Here is a 23,447-nt window from a genome sequence, read left to right on the forward strand (position 1 = left end):
TAAGCAGCTGTGGTATTGAGGCTGCATTACCCAGCTTTTGGAGTCCTATGAAATCCATATGACCTTTCCAGTGAGTATTTAATAATTTTTAGCTTCAGGTTACTATATGGTCTTTTTTGTGCTGCAGCTACAGTCAAATACGTCTTAAAGCCACCTACCAGAAGAAGTTATTTATAAGGAACAATGGTATTTTGAATCTGTTTGGCCAAACAGCAACAAAACCAAAAAAGAATCTTGTAAGCATTGCTAGTTCTGTGCTCCCAACTAGAGAATTCACCAAATAAGAGCTCACCTTTTGTTTCCTTTTTTTACTAAACCGTTGATCTTCTCCTTCTTCTTCAATTAGTTTAAGGGCAAGTTCTTTATTAACTTTTGGGAGTTTCTAAGAAGAGGAAAGCAATTAATCAATAAATTAACCTTTTACACATGCAACTGACATGCTTTACATTCTTACAACTATTGCAGAAAAGCTCCTTGACTGGTTTCATTTATCTCTAGGTACTAGTAAAGCAACTACACTTAAGAGAAGATTTAAGAACTTGTATGTTATTTTTAACTTCTAATGCATCAGCTTTAGAGCTTTAAAAGCAACTCCTTTCTCCTTTTATGTTTAACAGATCCAATCTAGAAAGTTACTAGTTATAAACACAATACAATTTTCATGCATCTCTTTCCAGACTACCATGTTTCAATGCCTTAAGTAATTTAATGACAGACGTAGAAAATGCAAAGTTTTACCAGGGGATTATCTGCTCAAGGGCTGAATGAGATGAGAGCTGCTCTTTTAGTTTGGTATCAGCCTTTCAAAATCACATATCTGGGAATTTTATGTTTCCATTCAAGAAGTTCTATAAATTACTTTGTGTGTCCAATGATAAACAGAATCAAATCCTATGTCACTACATCTCCAAGATATACTTAGGAATATATTACTCTTTACGAAGAGTTTTCCTTAAAGTAGACTACTTGTTTCTAGAATTTACCTTCAGCTGAACTCTCTGTGCACGCGTTTCTTCTATCTTCTGCCTTATTTTCTCTCTTCTATATTCTTCATAGGCAAAGGGGTTGGCCATCATTTTTGCCTTTGAACAAGCAGGAGGAAGTAAAAATACCATTAATACAGGACACAGTTAATCATCTGGATGGAAAAAAAAACCAGCCAAACCCCCTCCCCCCCCGAAACACAAACAAACAATCCCCCACAAAAAGACAAAGAAAACCCCCAGCACATATATTTTATTGTTAAGAATAAAAATTGACAAGATTTAGCATTATTTACCTTATGATAAAGTCTAATGTCCATGAAGAAGCCATGCATATATGCTCTGAGCAATGATGATCCAATGAGATGAGCGAGGCCTAGGAAAAAAGTCCCAGAGAATTTCAAGGAGCTTTCATATATAAAGAACTTTTCTTTCAAGCCAGCCAGTTCACTTCCTTAAGACAAACAAGTACTGCCAATGCAAAACATCAATCTAACAGTCACAATTGTGACATCAAAAACATGTAAAACTGGGAATAAAAATCACTTTGGCCAGCAAAAAATTTTAAGCTTCTTCAGAGCAACCAAATGCACTTTTCTTGTCATAATACACACTACTGAGCACTTTAAAAAAATGCCTACAAGCACTATGATCTACAGAAGTTTACAAAGATATCCAGAGGATTTTTTGAAAGTCCATAGGTGTTTGATACACCCTTTTTTAGTATGAGATATCTTTTTAATTAAAGAGGTCAAACACAACACAGTCAGAGGTAAATTAAGTAAACTGGTGCAAAACGTTGTCATCAAACCATGTAACAGGCAGAAAAAGGACTAACTGTCTCAGGAGAAGGTTGCTTACCTTCTCTGCTATGTAATTTTCAGTATTCCAATTCCTTGAAACTATTAGCCCTAGAATGATTTGTATTTTCTGAAAATTACAACATTCAAATAGGGTAGCCTTTGGCTGCGAGTTCCAAATTCTATTTGAGTACCTCAAAAATATTTTGAAAACTAAACCAACTTCTCTTCTTATGCCTTCCATGCAGCATATGAAAGTACACACAACAGATTCCCAGACATATCAGCAAATATCAATCACCTTCTTGGTATAAAAATCTGAGAAACACAAGTGTCTACTGTTGAACTGGCTGGGAATCAAAGAACTTAGAGCCATCACTCTGGAATATTAATAACCAAGAAAACAAGAGGAAACTACAGTCAGTGAGTTTCTAATATCCTCATACATCACACTGAAACTGTGAAAATCAGATGCGTAAATGTTCAAAAACTGAACAAGGAAGTCAGCCAAAGAGCATATACAACTGTTTTACCTAAATTTTCAAGGTCTTTTCTGGTAACAAATTTATAATCATCATAAACGGTGCTTTCTGGATTCTCTTCCAGTTCTTCAGTCAAGTTGTCCAAGAAGGAACACCATTTTGGGGCAGGTCCTAAAACCTGTGGATATTATGGAAAGTTATAACATTACATTTTCCTACAGAAAAAGCCTACAGTTAAACTCTTGACTACTGTGCTGTTTAATGGAACAACAAATTAAACCCACAGAACACAATTAAACCTACTGCTTGCATTACCAACCAGGAGTACTACAGATTATGTAAGTGTTGTTTTAATTTAGGTCATATGAGACCAGCCAGTCTGGAGGTTTCAAGTTGAACTGTTTCAAGTGGTCCCAATCTGATTAATTTATTAAAAGCTTAGAGCCAAACATTATAGAAGAAATTACAAACTAGTGGCACTAGATAGCAACTAATTTGTAAAGTGCTGTTGGATCTTGAACTCACTAAGCTCACTATGCAATCATGTTAAATCCTACTCTGCCCTATTTATCTTAATTATAACAGCACAGATATGTTTCACGTATTTTATTCAGGGATAAACCCAGACTGTATGAACAGATAATATGAAATATTAAAAATACTTGCATATTTCCATGATAAGGCAAAGGATTTGTTTGCAGTATTAGGTAGCATTATCAATGTATTTTTCCATATAAGCTTCGTCCAATTTCCCAAGTTAAAAATCAGCTCCCGTTACTTTTCCCCCCTGCTGTTCTGATTGAAATTCCTTTCCATCTTGACTCATGCAGCCACTTTCAGCTGTTACAGCAGTCTTATTTTAGTAGGTCAGTTTGCTGCATGGAAAAATCTAACACTGCATTTCTCTCTCTAGAGTAAATCAGCTGACATTTTAGAATGCTAAGTGACCAGTTAAATTGTATAGTGAGAGTTTTAACAAGGTTTCTGATTTGTTTAGTAAAAATTCATGTTAAAAACTCTGCAGTCAACCATAGGAATGCTTGTGATACAACAACATTTTAAGATCCTATTCAATCATGGAAACAACTGGAAGTGATTTTGTTTAACATATACATAGTTTGTTTTAATGTAATTGTGTGATAACCGTATGAGATAATGCTGTTCATTTAAAAAGTGTGCTTCTTTCAATTCAAAAGTCTTATTTTGAAGACAACTACACACAAAAAACCCTGTAAAATTGTGCTCTAGACCATAACATTCTATCTAATATTTTCTTGCATGTAATACTCCAGAGAATAATACTTTATTCTAGCCCACTGTTGTCTCTGTATTAAATATGATTTATTTTCCTAAGATTTCAGGCCTAGCTGAGAACCATTACATGCCAAATGAAAAAGTGCACTTTTTCTACCATGCTGCATATTTCATTCCGATTACCAAGAGCTTTCAAGGAAATACCGAAGATGTCACTAACAAGAAACATTTTACCTACTGAATTAACCAAAATCCCCATGTCTGCTCCAGGAATACATGGCACGTATAACATTCAGACTGACTTCTCGCCAACATTCCAGAAGCTTTTCTCTTCATCTTGTCTCCATCTAGATTTTAATTTTTTATTTCCCCCAAACCCACTTATTTAAATGCCAAGCTTTTATATTAAAAAGAAAGCAGTCTACTAAATGTCTTCATGCCACCTAAGAAATCAGTTCCCTGTGCCTCATTACCAGACCATCAAAGCATGACTGGTGTGGAAAAACCTTAAGTTTACTTATAATTTTGTTTTAGATGAAGCAGTTTGTCCTGCTCATTAAAAAAAACTCCCAAGCTGCTTGCTAACTAAACAACACTTCTCCTGTAATAGAATTTAAGGACAACATTCTCTCCTCTACTCAAAACCTGATACCGAGAGTAAAACCTTTCAGGGGGCGAAATCTGTGCCATGAAACACATACAGCAAAAAAAAAGCCTGATTATTCACAATAATCCGTGGAGTGAGATGGATGATTAGGTCACAGAAAACAAAGTGGGGGAAATGAGATAATTAATGGAAAAAACCAGTGGCAGAATACCAGGAAAAAATAGGAAGTCCAACCATTATTCAAATTTCACATGTTAATTGACAGAAAGGAAAACCCTACAGAGATGTCCGTGTATGTTTTACTACCTTATTTCCCCTTCTCCAACCCCACTGAAACCACTTGCCTACCTATTCTAGGAAACCTTAGGAGCTCTGCTTCGTGCATTAAAATGAAACATTTTTTAAAGCTTAGGAAAAAAATTCAAGAATAGAAAAGGCAAACAATATCAGCCACACAACATAAAAAAGGAATGTCCTTCTTTTGCAATGGTAACCCTTCACAGAATTTAACTGCTACTGCATTTTTAACTGCAGAATTTAATACTCTACTGTCAAGCAACAGCTATCCCAGGATGATGCCAAAAGCACGCCAGAATGCCAGGGGCCATTCCTGTGCCCAGGTACAAAAGCAACAATTGACAGGGTTGGTCTGCACTGGGCCTCCAGGGACAAGGCTGGGAGAAGTGAAAATGGCCTGTCTTCCCCAGTTCGTGACCTTCTATACAGCAGCCACACTGCAACACAAGTGGGACCCCTTGGACCTGCTGTCATCCAGCACTGGCAGCACCTCAGCCTGGCTTGCAGTCCCTGTTAAAGCCACCAGAACAAAACAAAGCTGGGGAGTTTGCATAGGTCAATTAATATTTGGTCAATTAATTGCCCATTTGGAGTGGAAACGTACAAATCTACCACACCTCACAGAGAAAAATGCACTGAAATTCACAGCACGCATAGGAAAATGTTACGAGGTATTTGCATGCATCTTACGTGACAGATATAATTTTTTCCAATATTCATGATATACCAAATAGGTTTCTCTGCAAGTTTTAGAAAAGTTGCACTCAGCCAATGGGAAAATCATTATTAAATGAGTGCACATCTATGCTTGGCTTTTATCCAAATTCTTTTTAGCACAGCAAAACCAGACACAAACACCAACAGTGATCAAATCAATATATTGGGCTGTTTTCAATATTATTCTCCTTTCTGTAGGATAAGCATTCTTGAGACAATTTCTGCCAATCTCTACTGAAAGTCAGTAAGATTGCTTTGAAAATGTTTTTGCCCACCAGCAGAGGAGCCTTACCCACTAATAGGGCCCCACTGGCAGCGAGTGAGGGGGTACTCTGTGCTCTCCTCCCCTCTCAGCACCTTCCTCCTTCACCAACTGGAAACAGCCCCCATGAGGTGACCAAAGCTCAGCTGTCCCTCAATGTCCCACCACCACACTGCAAGGCAGAGTGACAGATGGGTCTCACCAGTCCCCTCCTCCCCACAGCAAATCTCACCACTATCATGGTAATGCACATGCCTCACCACCACCTTTCATCTTATTCCAAGCCATAGGAAGTAAAAATGTGAACTTGATAATTTTAAGTACTGTGCTACCTAATATCAAATTTTTCTTATGCACATTAGAGTATTTCTTGACTTTACACATAGAAAACCCAAAATATGATGAGTGGTTTAGCATGCAATGGAGCAGAGACAACAAGGCCAAGACCAAACTGTCCACGAAATAGAAGAGAAAAATGCTCACAGAAAAATGTTTTTTAAATGTTGTAAAATAACTTCAAAAATCACAGTTCGTTGTATTCTATTCTACCAGATGTTTAACTTTGTAGTCTTGTGGCACCACAAGTCTTATCTGGTACAGCAATGTTTTTATGGCCATGCCCAATTCCTGAGCACTTCTGTAGAAAATATCATCCTGTCATTGGTCTGTAATTCTCCTAAAAATGTTCCTCATCTTCACCACACAGCACTTGCACACTTTTAAACTCAACAGTTTGACAGCCAGCTCTGCAGAGCCCTTACAGCCAAAAAAACCCTGCCCTAATCCTAACTAGTATTAAACAGGTTCAACAACTTAAAAAGAAGCCCAAGATATGTAGAAGCTTCCACAATCAGATGTCAAGAAATTTAAATTAAACTACTATGAATGCACATCCAGATAAGTATTGTTAAGTATCTGTTTGAAGGTTTTTGAGACCAATTCTACAGGAGTGACTGAACAGTTGCTCTTTTCTTCTCAGAGAGTAAAAACAGGTTCCAAAATCTGTTTTTCTGGATGTTAAACAGTAAGTTCCTGGAAGATTTCAAACAAGGCAGTGATAAACTTCAGCAATAAACAAGATGTCAAAATATAGTAAGACTCAACCCTCCCAGTCTCCACTGGTTTATTTCAGCAATCAAAAATATGCAAAATGTTCACAGACAGCATTAATTGGATTTGAAAATTATTCAGTAGAATTTGAAAAGATTGTCCAAATTCCCTCTGGAAGATTAACTTAACGCATGTGGACATCATTCAACCGCACAGTTCCAGAGGCTTTGGAAAGCAGAGGCATTATTTGTTGTGGCTGCATGAAAAAGCAGGAGGCAGATTGACAAAAATTTCAATTTCACAAAAATTAACTCTGTAAGGCCGCATCATGCCACACCATAGTGATATAGTTAATAACACAAAGGCATGAAAATACATCCTACCACCATTCGTTGGTATTTCAGAAGTAAAACTTTCTGTCAAAACTCTATGTGTTGAGGTACTTTCTACACATTTTGACTAAGATCATTACTAAGTAGCAAAAATGTATTGACTAAATAAAAAATCACTGCCATATTATTTGAATAATGGTGATTACAACAAAAATAGCATATATTGAAGGTCTTCAACAGATCTCTAGCTACGGTGTATTGTGTAAAATTAATAATGAGTTGGTGGAGACATTTTGTTTAACTCAAGCATATGTGAATGTGAGCTGTGGCAAGGACTGTGAAAGGCAGCAAGGAGGATTTCTGGAACAGTAATGCATGCACAAGAATAAATACATCACAGAGACACTGTAAACTAGAGCTGAGCTCAGCATCAGAGGAGTGTGACTCTTAACACCCTTTTAAGTGGAGCTAATGGAGAACAACTAATTTTCAGAAATCTGAAATATTCAAGGAAAACACTATACAATTTGAGTGCTTGTGATAAAATGGGACTTGATTCACAATCCAAGGTGGCTCCTTAATTCCTCCATTCCTATTAAAAAACAAAACCATAAAAAAAAGAACAAACCAGCCACCAAAAAAAACCCAAACACCAACAAAAAACCAACAAACTTCAAACACTTCAACAAAGAGAGATTATTTTCTAGACTATCATTTCTTGAAACTAAATATATTTTATAAATCTGAGTCAATGACTTCACATACATATTTACCTATAGGAAACAAAAATAATTCTTTGAAGACATATAATAATAATAAAAATTTTAATTTTGTTTGTTTTTATAATGAACCAGCACAATATAAAGCATTTAAAACCTTTAAATGGATATTGCTGGAGAAAGCAAATGCACATCTATGCATATATATTCTCAGTTTCAATCACACCATTTAACAGGAGAAAGAGATTACAGAAGATGTAATGAGGGAGGTAAAAAAAAAGAAAAAAGATGATCCCCAGGGTGTGGGCAGTGATTGAAACATGCAATTGCATTTTAAACATAATTAGCTCCCTAAATGTATAGCCAAGTTTAATTAATGCAATTACATGAAATATTAATTACTATTCATTTTAAGAGTATTGTTTTCAATGTTTTGTTCTCTAATTTTAAGAATTAGACAGATCTCAATATGTAATAACTTTGAAAAGTTTCCATCTAGATGCATTAAGAAGTGAAGAGAAGAAAGAACACCTCGGTGCACCTTGTTAACATTAGATCAATTGCAATTGGTAACTCTAAAAACCCAGACAGATTATTTCTAGCTTGTAGATGTGAAAAGCTGCAGCTCTCTGGTCTTGTTACTATGCTTTTGGCCCCCAATCATAGCCAGCCCAAGAAATCAGCTCGTGTTAGGAAGGAGCCTTGGGATCACATTATCTTGTTGTCTTTCTGTCTACTACGTTTCCATATACAGTGTTTCCCGTGGCAACCAATGAGCTCTAAACAATTTGTCAATTTGAATTCTGCTATTCTTTTGTAATCTTCATTCTTCCTATGAATGTTCTACAGTCAACTCCAATTATGCCCTGTTAATCTCATAATTCTATTTAATGGACTGAATAAAATTCTTTGACTCTCTAAATTAAATTGGTTTGGGGAATAAACTCCAAACAAATCTCCCATATATTCTTCATAATTTCATGTTTTTGTTCACCCTGCATCACATGGTATAGATTTGGTGCTTTTAAAGACATCTAGTAGCTTAGTGGAGTACAGACATGACCAACAGAGACGAAATAGCACATTCGCCCTTTTTGGCATACTACTGACAACAGCACTGCTGTTGGTTTTAAGCCCACACACTCATAAATTTCACTGAACTACACAATGAATTGCCTCTTTCTCTCATCCTAACTCCAGCACATCCAGACATTTTTGGCACATTCATTAATCAGAGAGGTTGAATAGTTGGTTTTCCTACCTTTCACTATACTATGGAAGCTGCCAAAACAACTGTTTGGAGGGTTTACTCCTTAGAGAGCACTCTTTTAATGTTAAAGGAAACATCACTTTTAAGATCTTCCCAGTGTTAAACAAAAAGTGCTGCGGGAACTTGCATGCATCTTCTAGGAATGAGATACTACATCTTTCCACCATGGTAGTTATCAGATAGTAAGTACTTCTTTTTGTAATTCTAAGCAGTTCGGGTTTACAGTGGTGGTTAGGGTTTTTATTTTTTAAAATCTCATATTCTCTGGTCTGACAAGTACTACAGTCAGTTAACCAGTCACAGGTCTGCTCTCACTGTGAGTGTTCTTGGTGAAGCCACCATCTTTTGAAGAAAACAATGGTCCAGTTGCTCATAATGTTGGGAAAAAACACCCTCAAGCAAATGAAGTTACTCCTTAAAATTGTAAATAAAATTACCAGAATAGCTCTTTTCCTTACAAGACAGAACTAAAAAGGGACACTTCTCTGTAACTTACCTGCCATGGCATTAAGAATAGTCTGATGCTTCCACCAATGTTTCTATCATGTTCTGACATACATAAAAAAACCACTTCATCAGTATTGCTGTGGATCTGTCATTTATCAGACAACCTACAGGTTTTAAATATTAAGACAATGTGAAGTCAGAAAGCTACATTGAAACGTGAAGTACAAAGACAGCCTACTTTCACACAAAGTCAACTAACCAAATGAAGCTCAAAAGGTAAGAGGAGAGTGGCTTCTCAAAGCATGTGTTACAACCATGACCTGCTTCAAGCACCTTCCCAAAAATATCAGCTGGAAATAATCCAAAAGTTACCAGAAGTCTGTCCTTATGCTAACACAACAGCTTCTATAGCATACCTGCTGTAAAAAGAGAGGCAACTAGGTAAGTTGTCTTAATACTGTGCAGCAAGATCAGCTGGGAGTAACTTCATAGGTTTGATTCACTTACGGAGATGTCTTTCTTTACCCAGGAAAGACAAAAAAAGGTGCAGATCAAGTATGATCAGCTAATCTAATTCCTTGCTGACAGTAAGTCAGGAACCACATTTTACTTTGGCTGTCCACACCTTCCATTCCCTATCACATTTGGCTAAGTGCTCTTACCAATTCCTTTGCATAGGTTCTGGTACTCATTAAAACCTTCATGAAGTCAATTTACTGTTCAGTGACTCCGTGTCTCTGAACCAGCACAATCTCCCTCACAAATGACACCACCTTCACAGCTGACACAGTCTAACAAAAGACTCCACCTCATCATGATAACACTAGAAAGAATAAATTCCTCATGAGGTTAATCCCTTGCATTTACAATTGTGACTGCAGGAGAGGTGGACAAGGCAATGGTAAGTGGGGAAATTGTAACTGTCTTGGCCTTCCTTTTAAACAAGGAAAGAACTTCTACCCAGCTTCTAACTGTTCCATCATTTCCAACTGCTCCAACTGTTCACAAGTTTTTTTCTCAAAACATAATGGCACTTCTTGCACTACTAAGGGCAAAACTTCCACTAGAATAGATGAGAGTAACACGTGCACTGATTTCAGCATGTATGCAATAGCCCCTGGTAGCAATCTAAATTAACAAGTAAGAACCACCAAAAGGAAGCTAGAAATGCCAAGTCCCAGCACGTCCCCTTCTCAATGTCTCTACATGGGATAGGAAAATTCCTCAACTGTCACACTGTGTAGGATCTTGCCTCTCGTGCTTTTAAGTGGCTGGTAACAACAGTTTTTACAGTACACACCAGATGCCAAGGAATTTTACAGCATAAATATCTTTACAGTCATTAAAACATACTGGAGGATGACCTGTATTTTAGGGAAATTTGAGGAATGCTACAGATGGAAAGGTAATGGCAAATCCAGCTCTTTCTCTACCTTACACGACTGACAAACTGCCGGAAATCTAGGAACGTGTGAGTTTCTAGTAACACACTACCACTGCAGCTTAGTTGCTTTTTGCAAAACTGGGAGGAAGACTTTGTGAGTTTATGCAAGTACTGCCAGACAGCACAAAGGGAAGGAAAAGCAACTACCTGTTGGGAATATGCAGCTCCTCCAGACAGATAATGAAGATAAGCTCAGCATAAACAAACTTTGTTGCAGAACATAATGCTGAAGAAATTTTTTATAACTGAGGAAATAATTTTAAGTAGAAAGCAGCTTTCAAATAAATATTCAAAAGCTTTCACATATGTGATAGTTTTATTTACTTCTAGGGTTTTCTGTGATAGAAATCTTAGATCTTCATAACTTACTATTTCTGCATAAAATAGTCATAACTCACAACATGTTTCAATTCTGAGTGCAACACAGAAGATGACAATACGGTTACCCTGTACTCTCAAATGTAGTGAAATAAAGACTTAGTTGAAATTATTACATGGAGAAAATTCTCTCATGCTTTGATTTTTCTGATCCAAAAGCTAAAACACTCTAGTTCTTATTACATGCTGATAGACATGTAGCACAGTACGAAACTTCCTTTTATCAATTACCCATTTTCATTATCTGTGACTGCCTCTCTCTTCACTGACTGAAGCTAAGCAACTGTATCTCTAGATTTTCAGAAATCAAGGACAGATGGCCCGAATGAAAGAACAAGAGCAAGTTAAGAAACAAAAAATTTCAGACACTCAGTGTTTAAAAAAAGGGGAGCACACTCCACCCTCAAAACATGTTTCTTAAAAGAACTCAAGAACAGGAGATCCATTACCATCAATTGCTTGAGAAACGGTCACAACGCTAAAAAGCATGTGATTCTTCTATCAATGGTCAGAGCAATCACCTGCTATAATTCCATACAACTTCTGCTGTTAACATTTTTCTCCTGTGCTCTATGAAGGGTTTGATGTAAACTACAGGTATGACTCTACAGTCAGCTTGCTGCTGCCTGTTCAAAAAATACTGAAGTGCTGCCTAGTACAGTAACAGCCACAACAGCACTAAGCAGGGTTCATACACCTCCATAATCCAGACATGATGTCGAACGAGTACATCATCAGCACCAGAAAATACCTAAAACAAGTCTTACAGGAAGATCAGAAATTGTTTCCTGATTATCACACATTGGTGTTTTCCTTCTATATATATGCGGTAAGTGGTACTGTGTCTCTCAGCCAGCACATGGGAAATGGAGGATATCCTTTGTTGGGAAAAAGCCCAGCGTGTTATTTTTCAGTTTGAAAGTGTTTAGGTTACAAGTAGGAAGCTCACATTTCTGCTTGTGAAGATAAACAACTTTTTTCCTATCCTTGTAAATACTGTGAGATAGGTAATGTATCATTCACCCGACAATTTTTTGTGTAGAGGATTAGACTGTATGGATGGAAAACACAATTTTGCAAGATTGATATATCAAAACTCAGAATTAAAGGCCAAAGATGCACTCAAGTATCTTTTTATTAATGGAAACTTTGTTCTTTTGACACTTCGCAGCCCCAAAGCTCAAACGTAATACATTACTTCATAACAACTCTTCTTTCCAGTCGTTTCACAGTTTTCAAAATGAACAAACTATGACCAAGACCAAAATTTTCCATTCTACGTCACAACTACCATTTTATTTTACAATATTTTTTCCCAGACTATGAAATGTTTTTCTACATTATCTATTGTTTCAGGATAGAAAAAATCTCTTAGCACAAGCCAGTTCCATGGCTGCTTTCCACTTTACCAAAAACTTGTAAGGGAAGGGCTGTATCGAACAAAATGAACAACTATCTTCCAAAAAACACAGCCTCATCATATGATCTTCAAGACAACATTTAAGGCAGCACCTATGCAGAATGACCTAAATACTGCCAATCAGAAGAGAAGAAAACATTCTAAAAGAAATCAAAATCTTGCACTCTACTGCTAATCTGTTCTATTAGTGTCAAAGTGCCAAACACAAATATAATAAGAATTGCATCATTTGATTCATAGTTTTTACCGCACAAGCCAAAAATCCGTACAGAAGGTCTCACTCTAACAGCACCCAAAAACTATTTGAATGACAGGTGACTATACAGAACTCTGGCCCTAGAGGCATGAAGTACAAGGTGTGGAGAGGTAGGTTTGCATTCCTATCATATAAAGACTCAAAAGAGGAAAAAAAGACAATCAGCAGATCCCAAATGGATAAGAATGTAAGTCTCAGGGTGATAAAGCCATTCCGAAAAGCTGTGATCATTGAGCTAAGTGTGGAGAGTATAACACAGGAGAAACCTCCCAAACCTTTTAAAGTGGAAAATGACAGACTGTAAAGACAGGTATCTGATAGTCATAACATCCTGTATAGAACTAGTGAGAGCACCCTGTCAGAGAAAATACCTACCTATTTCAGATAAATGCTTTTGGTGTCTGTGAGTGAAGTGAACACAACTTTGGTCAACTCAGCCATTTAAAAGCAGGTCATCTGGATACCTATGATCAAAGCATGTTCATCCCTAATTTACATTCTAGCATTATTCCAAACAAATACCCAGAAATAAATAACGGGGATGAACTAAGGTATTAAAAAACTGCTTTTGTTTGTTTTTCCTTCAGTACAAGTTCCCTCTACAGACTTGTTTCACCAAATACCCAGAGCATTAAATGAAAACGTGTAACTTAATAGGATTTGTTGCCTTAATCAGTGATTATGTTATTTCAGGGTTAACCACTAAGGAAAAACTAATTTTTCTCAGGTTTTCTAAAACTATTTTAAGAGGACAAAATTCATGCTATTTCTAGCAATAAGGACAGCCACATGTCCAAAGCAGGTATTGTATTAGAAACCAAACCCCTCATACACTCCTGGAGAAACTGCATCATTGAGCAGGCAAGAAATACTTGCTCTTGAAATATTTCCAGTTTATAACTCCAACGGCCCTGAACTAGGAGAGTGCTAGGATATCAAATTATTTTCCAAAACCACCTGAAAAGAAGCCAGAGATGCTCCGGGATTTATTTTTTCTTAAAGAGCTTAATATCTTCACTACACCAAGAGTACATTGCTTCTAGCCTCAACAGGGAGTGTTCTGCCAAGACTGCAGGAAAGTAAAAAAAAAATCCAGAACACAGAACATTACACTCAATTAATTACACGCTTAATTGCTCTCTTCTTTTAACAGCCTAATGAATACAGCAAGTTTCAGTTTCAGTATGTTCGTGTAGCCCAAAGTTTCAAGTCCAATAAATGAGACAGGACTGATTTGCAACATCTGTGCTAAGATCAGACATGTTTGTGTAACCAGAAGTAAACACTCACAGTAACACCATGCCCCTTGCTCTCCACCCAGAGCACCCAGGAGCTGACATGTAAGGGGATTTTCTGTACAACCTGCAAAGAGAATGTTGTATGTCACAGAACATGACAGCCTCAATTAAACTTAAAGAGAAACTGACTCATCTTAGATCCCAGGCCAATGGACCACCATGTGTCAGTGGAACTTCTGCCTCCCTTTGCTTCTTTGGCCAGGAGACCTGGTTGCACTATTGAATCAACTTATGTTTCTGAGTCAGTAGTCTAAAAACTATCCCAAGGCACACACAACTTTCATTTCAACCTTCCCAAGGCACACATCAAAGTGATGTACCAGGAAGCCAGCTGGCAAGAAGCAGGTTCCAAATGTTTGCATAAACTGCAAGTTAGCTATTAAATCGATGGCAAACGGCCCAATTCCAGTCAGAAATTCAGAGGCACTTGCCCTCATTAAAGCCCCACAAAATAAAACAAAAACAAAGTTTCTAAGCTAAGCCACTCAAGATGTTACCTATGCAACACAAACATTTCATTTCAACCATCAGATTCAATTTACTCTTTGCTCACTCTGCACTGTGTACCTGTATGAGGTATCTGGCCATTTAAAAACAAACCTGCCTATTCTTTCTAGAAAACCAAAAAAATCACCTTGTATTTCCTCTACTTACAGCTTTGCACACAAAAGAAAAAACTGAAGTGATTTTTTACTTTTTTATAAGAAATGCAGAGTGTTCTCAGACATTCCTAGTCTCAACTGTCATACCTATCCTGATGGAACTTCTGCAGGAAAAGCTGATGCGTGCCATTTCTTTTAAAGGCAATATTATGATACTCACTGTCAAATCTTTTATAATCCTGAAGTTCACGAGACATAATTTTTTAGGGTTTGAAATGGAAATTTAGCTTTGGCATTAACAATGGAGAGAACGGGCACACGTACACAGATAATTCAGTCAGACATGAGCTCAGTCAAAGCACATTCCAAGCTGGCCGGACATGAGCCAGCTCCAGTTCACCAGTCATGAGCTGTGTTAGCACAGCACTGTGCCCACACTAATAAAACCTGCTGAGAGGCTGGGTATGCTGAGCTGGGCACAGTCCTGCACTGTCTGGCCAACTCCGATCATGGACAGCGGATGCTGGGTCTGTCTGCATCCATCTATACACATACTGCTCTGCAAGACTCCCACTGCTGTAAATTTTTTTTCTCTTTACATAGAGCACAGCACCATACATTTGGGATTTTAAGTACTCTCCTTGATCATAGCCATGGCAATTCCTTACAGCTGTTCCAATAAGCATTTAAAACAAGAGAATAACTGTTAGCACTACTGGCCAATGACAGACATAGACAATTGAATGGATTTTGTTTACATAACTGTCCTTTACAGTCAGTAGCATTTCTCCCAGGCATTTATTCTGTTATGGAATTCAACAAGACTTATAACTCAGTTCCTGTCAACATCTCAAAGACAAAGGTCACATTTTTAGTAGTATTCAAGTCCACCTTAAAGTAAACAAATGAAGAGAAAATGAAGTTACTTATTATAAAAACTGTGAATCCTAGTTCTTAGAAAAAGATAGAAAATGACACCATGAAAAGCAATCAAGTAACAGTTCTTTGAAGTTTTGCTCCAAAGACCCATGTAACTCAACTTAACTTTGCCTGTGCAAGGAAATTAGTAAATCTTCCAAGCTTGGAAAAAAACCATGTACTAATCATCTACTGACAGAGAAACCAAAGGACAGGTGTGCAACTCTGAGCTCAAATAACTAGCCTGGAAGATCAAGGAATAAAACTGTAATATGAACGTGTTAATAGCATTAAGTTTTCCTTAATAAGAAATGCCCTGGAGCAGTTGAAGGCTGACAAGTCCTCCATTTTATATTTTCTTCATTTAAAAGATAGATTAAAAAAATAAACAAAACAGCCAACAAAAACAGATTTAGTGAGCTACATACATGATTTTTAGGAAATGCAGTAAAACACCCTTCAATTATACAAGGCTGGCTGTGCCAGCCCCTTCAGTCTTGCCTGTAAAAGGCACAGGTAAAAAAGTCAGACCAGAGTGTGAGATTTCTGTCGCTACTTTAAAGTAACTTCTTCTCACTGCTATTTAACTTTTCTATTGTCTAAAGTAAATATTACATGTTTTGAAATGAACTACAGATTGTCAACTAAAAAAAGTAACAACAGTATTTAAGGTATGTTCAACAGCCTTCAAACTCAAAGCCATTGATACAAACTGGAGAAGTTTAGCTTTTGTGAAAAGCAAATTTAATCTGGGCAGTAGCCTTTGAAATAAATTCTATTTTTTTCTGTATACAACAATATTTCAGAAATAGAACTCATATTTGGATTTATGCTTTAACATTCATCATTGGCATCCATTTGTATACTCGTGTCACTGTGAATGTAAAACCCATAAAAGGGTACCATCCAAACAAGTTTAGGCAGACACTGGTAACAAAAATCAGGGGATGATGACACAGGAAGTCGGTTTAGGGCAAGATCATGTTACGCTCCATTGGAATAGCCTGCATGCTGCAAAAATACTAGATAGTATTATTCAGTATTTAAGTTTGCAATATTGTCTCCAGGTATGATCTGAGATCTAATACAGAGCACTTAAATCTCTTAACTAAAAATTACTTGTCTGACTTCAAAAACACAAATTCAGTACTCACAGAGGATTCTATGAGAGTGAGATTTTTGAGAGCAAAAAGTAACCATTTTTCATTTTGATTTACAATATGTGCAAGAATACTCAAAGTAATGCTAACTTGAAGAAGTTCTAACTAACATTCATCATTGGTGACAATCAAGACAATGAAATAACTTTTCGGCTAAGCTGGATGTGAACCTCTGATGTACTAGAGCTGTCAAGTTCATGCATCACGCACACCTGCATAAAAATAATCTCAGTGCACAATTTTCAGAGAGAAGCTGAACCTTACCTTTAGTGACAGAAGGAATGCTTTTTCCATCTGGATTATTTAAATTAACTAACTAGTCCATTCCACTTTTAAAAACTCATCAGACTTTGAAAATATGTGAGTTTGTGTTCCCTAATCCATTAATTAAAGAATACAATAGAGAAAAAAAATGCGTGGAGAGCTACTTTCTCAATCTTCCAAAGGACAAGGTAAATGGAAAGTGTTCAGCTGCTAACTACAGCTAATACTCTATCATAAATACAAAAATATTTGTTGTCACTCTTTGTTCTCTAAAGCATGGAACAGCACAGTTAACAAAATGTGAGTTGGTTAGAGCTGAATTACAGAAACAGGCAATTCACATCCGAAGAACAACCTGACATAACTCATGTATAAAATGCCGCATCTCTTTAAATGCAAAAATCTAATAATGTAAGTAAATATATCAGACTGCAGAATTGTTTAGAGGGGTATAATATTGTGTTTAAACACACAAATGCAACATGCATATATATTCTATTCCACAAAGAGAAATGTAAACTCGTAAATCTCCATCCTGAACATAATCAAGATCATACACAGTGAATATGGCAGCAGAGGATAACCAGAAATGAACTGAAAAAAAAAATTAATTTAAAATCAATTAGCTAAATGAAGACCTTTTGGCTCATTTAAAAATAGTTAAATATGTATTTCAATATTAATAAATTTTATAGTTTGTTCAAAATATGAATAAAATTAATTAGGAAGCGTATGTATTTTTAGAGTCTGGTCAGCTATTCTGCATGTAACATTTACACAGGTATCCTACTAATTATCTTCTGTCAAGGCAAGAAAACCTCTAGAGAGCACACTGTAGAAACTAAATAGTAGTTTCTGATTAGTTTCAAAACAGTAACTAAACAATAGAGTGAAGTGCAGGTGTAATTTTCTGTACCATTCCCTGACACCAGAAGGCTTGCTTCTAAGTCTCCCTAAAACCAATCTGCAGAAATAAAACATATAGTTAAACCTACAGTTAAACCTTTCAAGTGGAAAGTTTATCCTCTGAAAAGCTGCATTTGAAGAAGGGGATTGAGCAGAAGTTACAGTCAAGAGCCACACCTGAAGTCACACAATATCATTTCTATGTCAGAACACAGAAGAATATTTAGTGCTATGACTATGCCACTGTACACCACATATTAAAGACACTAAGGGAGTATTTCATAACTAAGCAAAGTTATTATCTTGAAAAACATAGTCCCTATTTAGGAATTGTTTTTCATCAGCTATCAAAAAGCGCTCCACCTGAATTTTCTGCGGCCACTAACCAGTTTTGAAACTAGCAGCAAAAGGTAAATTACAGGTTGTTTTTTAAATAATTCAATGTGTTACATTAATAAATTATGGTTAACCTAAATTTACTTTATTGTGACAACTCAGACAATGTAGATATGAATTTCAACTGAAATACCTGAATGGCACCAAACAATTGTGTCTTTAGGAGGAATATCAGCAACAACTTGTATTACTTACTGGTATATAATAGATATTCATTTTAGGGGCTTCATTGGCAGTCATTAGCATTCCTAAAAAGAGATTTCCACATTTAAAAATATTGATCAGAAGAGGATACTACTACTTTTTAAAAAAGCTCATTAAGTACATATTCTTGGCTTGCAAAGGACATTAATCAAGACGTGCAAAAAATGTTCCATCAAATATCATAGAAATAAAGGTGTGATATCAGCATAATTAACAAAGCATAGTTTTCTATGCATTCATTCCCTTTTGTCTTCTATCTAAATTGTTCAGCACCACTTTAAGCAACATTAAGCTCTGTCAAGTGCAGGCTGTCAACTTTCACAACAAATGTAAACAGTTCATCCTTTTAATACTGTTTAGAAAAAGTCCAGTTAGTATTGCAGTTAAAAACTACATGGGACATAAAAGTACATTATTAATACATTGGTATTAGTACATGTGGTTATGTTTTAAACACAGAGCTAAACAGAGCCATAAATCATAACATGGTTTACACCTTCATTCATATTTCATCTTGGGAAATAAACACCACAGCAGCTTCTCGACCCAAAATGAGATATAGGATACCATGGCTTCAAAAGGAATAATACTAGTGCTATAATCAAGCAGGGCAAATGTAGAATTTGAAGTGTCTATGAATATACCCAAGAAACACCATGAATAAGGGGTTTACATACTCTGAATATTAAAAAAATACTGTAAGAGTACTAAAATCTGTGGAAAGTCTCCTACAGCCACAAGACTTTATGTAAGTTCAAAATAAAGAATACTCTCAATTTCCTTCTACATAAAAGAGTAATAAGAACATGTAGCATATACTTTTATGTTTATCTCAATTTTGTCTTACCAATGTAGCTGATCAACAGGCAATACAAGAGATTGATTATGAAGAGCAAAATGCCATCAAATTAGATAACATTTTGATCTGAAAGAACTGCAACATATGCCACTGGGACTATGAATAATTGGGTCAATTACTACACACCCAGAGGGTAGAAATATAATTTACACCCAACTAGAGGAATGCAATTAACATGGGTGGAGTAATCCTTCCTACTTAATCCTTTTATTATAAATACACAATGCAGCTGGACTTAAAATGTCAGAAAAAAGGGAGCTTGCTTTCCCAGCAAAGCAAGATATTTGTGAAAGCTCAGCCAGCCAACAGGCTAAAAACTGTGCCTAGAAAGGCAATTTAAGGAAAAGGCAAGAATTTATAGTATATACTTGAATACACACACACAATACTCCAGTACAGTATAGAAGTTACATGCTCCCCTAACAGCACGCTCATTACTATTTCAGAAGACAAAGCATCTTTCCATTGACTGAACTGGAATCATTAGAAATAAAGACAGAAATTAATTCTGCAGGTGCTCCAAAGATGACAATAAAGTAAAATCTCCTCCTTGAGAGTCTTCCATCAATAATTAAAGGAGGACAAAAACAGACTTCAGAACAGTAGATGAGTGTATACTACAAGGGGTGAAAGAAAGTTAACAACTCTGAAAGGATAAGTCTATTCCATGCATTTTTATTGCTTCAGCTTGTCAGTTTTAATAAATTTTTATGGGAAGAGAGACCACACCCTAACAAACTACATAACAGTCTAGTTTGATTACCATAGAAGGGAAATAAAGCAGAGCCTTTTCTCAGAAGTTTTAATAAGACCCTCTTGAAAAACGGTCTGCAATACAGCATCATGAATGTAAAAGAATGAAAATGGGAGTATGAAGTGATAGTATGTGGAAGCAGCAGTTTTAGAAAACGCAGATTTTCACCTTTTAATTTTTCTTACAGTAATTGAAACAGATGAGACACAGATTTCTATACAGTGAAGATACTGTCAAGTTTCATTTATAACCTACAACTTAAATTGACTAAAGGGTATTTGGTAAGTGGTAAACCTTTCTTTCCCCTAGTCCCATTCTGCTCATATGTGATCAGAGGAAGATATTCAACCATTAAAAGATTCACTAATGTCTGTCATCATGTAGTTTGGTCAAAGATACAAAAGGGTTTGTTTCCCAAGAAAGGTACTGATACTGAAGGTACTATTACTGGTTGGTAAAATAGTTTAATTAAAAATGCCTAACCATGACAAAACTACCACCAAAAAAAATCCTGTTCACAGTATACTGATCTTGAGCTTACCATAACGGATAGAATTACAGAATCTTAGAACAGTTTGGTTTGGATGAGATTTCCATGGGATCAATTCTCAAGCTTGTCCAAGTGCTCCTGGATGGCATCACACCCTTCAGCTTGGTGTCATCTGCCAGTTTGCTGAGGGTACACTCAATCCCACTGTCTATGTCATTAATGAAGATATCAAATAAAGCTTGTCCCAATACAGAGCCCTAAAGGACACCCCTTGTCACTGATTTCCATTTGGACATTGAACCAAGTGTAATGACCATTACACCCTCTGCATGAGACTATCCAACCAGTTCCACATCCCCTGAATAGTCCATACATCAAATCCTTATCTCTCCAATAAGGCTGAAAATGGGGTTTTGCCTGTCTGAGCAGCAGTGACACAAGAAGTGTTAAAACACAAGCTAGGCAAAGATCTCCTAGGTTTCCTGGGCCAGGCATCTAGTGGGGCTTGGAGAAGGATGGGGCACCAGTAAGAGCACTGAGCCAAACCCATACTGATACTGAAATCATGCTATATTTCCAACTTTTCACAACTGCAAGCCCATCTTACTGGAAGTATTTCCTTTTTTTCAGATCTTCAGTCATGATTACTCCTTAAATTCTGAAGCATGAGGTGGTTCTAGGCATCTTAAATGCTGGTCCAACAGTACTTAGGATAAACACGTGATAACCACCTCTTGCCCTAGATCTTTCAATTTCCATTGCAACATGCTCTACTTTTTGCCCCACTGTCTCCATGTGATTATAAAATACAACCCAGTTTTCTTCCCACAACAGTTCTTACCAAAACCATCAACCTGTCCCCCTCCAGACAGTAAGAAAAAGCACTGATTTAAGCAGTGGAGATGTGGGACACAGAACCGGACTGCACAATCTAGACCACAGACACATGAAAAGCAATGTCCAATAGCAATATTAGGGAGATGTGTGCATTCAGTTCTTTGAACTACAAGATTCGTCCCGCAGTCTCATGAAAATCATTTTTGCAAAAGCACACAAAGCATGTCCACATACCACAAAGGCTATAGAGCCTCCACAGCTGAGTAATGCCCATCCTTGACATATTCAAACTTGACTTGACCTGAGCAACCTGATCAGACTTCAAAGCTGGATCTAACTGCAAGTTGGCCCTGTTATGAGTAGGAAATATACAACTCCCAGGAGTACCTTCCAACCTAAATTACACTATGATTCTACATTGACAAATAACTTTTTTCTGTTCCACTCCCCATGGTGAGCTCTTCATTGACGTTGTGTGGACATTAATTTGCTGCCGGGTTCTCTTTCAGATGAAACCAATAAGCTCACAGGTGAAACGTGGGTGAAATGCTAAAACATAATTCACTCCAACAATCTCTCTCTGTAGCCACCATGGATGAGGGTTTATCCATCTCCAGGGTGCACAGTCCACCCTGCCACCACGCAGTAATTCTCAAATACACCCACATGAACTCCTACATTCAATCAGGGCACATGGCATGCACTCTGCTCCTAAGGTCAAAAATGCCCACCATCTAATGAGGGAAGAGTATTTAACTGCTCATCTTCCAAAAAAAAAAAAAAAAAGAAAACAAAAGAAAAAAAAATCCAACACATTCTTAACTGAAGTTGGCAGAAAAGACAAAGATAAGTTTTAACTTGCTAGAAATCTCACTTATCTACAATCTTAAATTTGAGCTGCTAGTATGAATCAAAGTCCAAGTTGTTCTGTCTTTACTGCTACCTCTCTCTAAAGTTAGGATAATAGCAGTTTGCAACTCAGGCATTGTTCCAAGACTTTTTCTCTGTACCATCCTAGCAGCCCCAATTTATTTCACCTTTTTCAGTACTGCTTTCTATAAAGGAAGTAGGTGTCACACCATACTTCAGAACTAAAGCAACTCATATTAAGCAAGAAAATCAATCAAGTTCCAGTCTGAAGTAAAACCAAAGCACCTATGCACATACAACCACCATTTTGTAAAATATTTTTACTCATAAATTAAGTCCTGGAAACCTTGGTTAAAAGTGATCCTCAGTTTTGATCTCTAGACATAACATCATGAGATGCAACAAATCTGAAAACAATTACAAAAACTATGCAAATTTGTGCACTTAGGAATCTACACTTAAAGCCAAAGTATAAAACCTAAGGGATAGCACAATTTAGGTGCTGTATTTAAACCAAGGAACACTAGGAAAAAAAACCTGTAAATTTGCTGTAAAGAGATTTTTCCTACTTCTACAAAGCAAGCTCTAAGTCATCTGGGACTCAGACAAGACAATAGGCCAAAATTCCTATTCTTACGAAATGAGTCACTTCAGACATTTGAAGGAGTGAAAGAGGTCAATCACTCAATTTACAGCACAGCAGCTTCTGACTGCAAAGAGGCTCCAATGTAATACAGATGCAGAGGAACCAAGGACACTAACTGACAATATAAACTGACACTTTATTCCAAGCTCTGCCATAAGGAGCAAAGTAGACCTAAATTGTATCACCTAAACAAAGACCACACCTTGGATTAACAAGCTTTTCCTTTTGAATTTAGCAAGACATTAATATACTTCACATACCTGAATTTGGATAAAGGCAGACATCATTTATATCATGTTCTGGCTCCATTGAAGTAAATATCTTTCCCTGAAATTGTAGGAAGAAAATAAATCATAAAGAACTCCAAACAACTAAGAAACATGATGGAATAAAGATAGAACAAATTTTGCAGAACAATAAAATGGTATTAATATGTGAACGAAACAGGAAAACCCCAGTATTGTATTTTATCTCTGATTCAATCTCTTACAAGGAAGTGCAGCCTACTGGTAATTGAAGACACAG

The 23,447-nt window shown here is 36.7% G+C and overlaps 1 protein-coding gene across 2 annotated transcripts in view; it reads right to left on the reverse strand.

The window, feature by feature from the left end:
• Nucleotides 1–23,447, reverse strand: part of NOL10 (nucleolar protein 10) — a 50,345-nt gene that overhangs the window by 12,670 nt on the left and 14,228 nt on the right. The window contains exons 12-18 of one of the 2 annotated variants that reach the window (XM_066179925.1): nt 23,183–23,249; nt 18,458–18,510; nt 14,009–14,080; nt 2,317–2,443; nt 1,280–1,359; nt 984–1,082; nt 293–382 (exon numbers count right to left, since the gene is read on the reverse strand). In XM_066179925.1, coding sequence (XP_066036022.1) covers nt 293–382; nt 984–1,082; nt 1,280–1,359; nt 2,317–2,443; nt 14,009–14,080; nt 18,458–18,510; nt 23,183–23,249 — 588 coding nt within the window. The remainder of the gene's footprint in view (nt 1–292; nt 383–983; nt 1,083–1,279; nt 1,360–2,316; nt 2,444–14,008; nt 14,081–18,457; nt 18,511–23,182; nt 23,250–23,447) is intronic. The other variant, XM_066179926.1, reaches the window with a different exon arrangement.

This window comes from Chamaea fasciata, unplaced genomic scaffold (assembly GCF_029207755.1).
Source record: "Chamaea fasciata isolate MVZ Bird 193981 ecotype frontalis unplaced genomic scaffold, bChaFas1.0.hap1 SCAF_3, whole genome shotgun sequence".
NCBI lineage: Eukaryota > Metazoa > Chordata > Aves > Passeriformes > Sylviidae > Chamaea > Chamaea fasciata.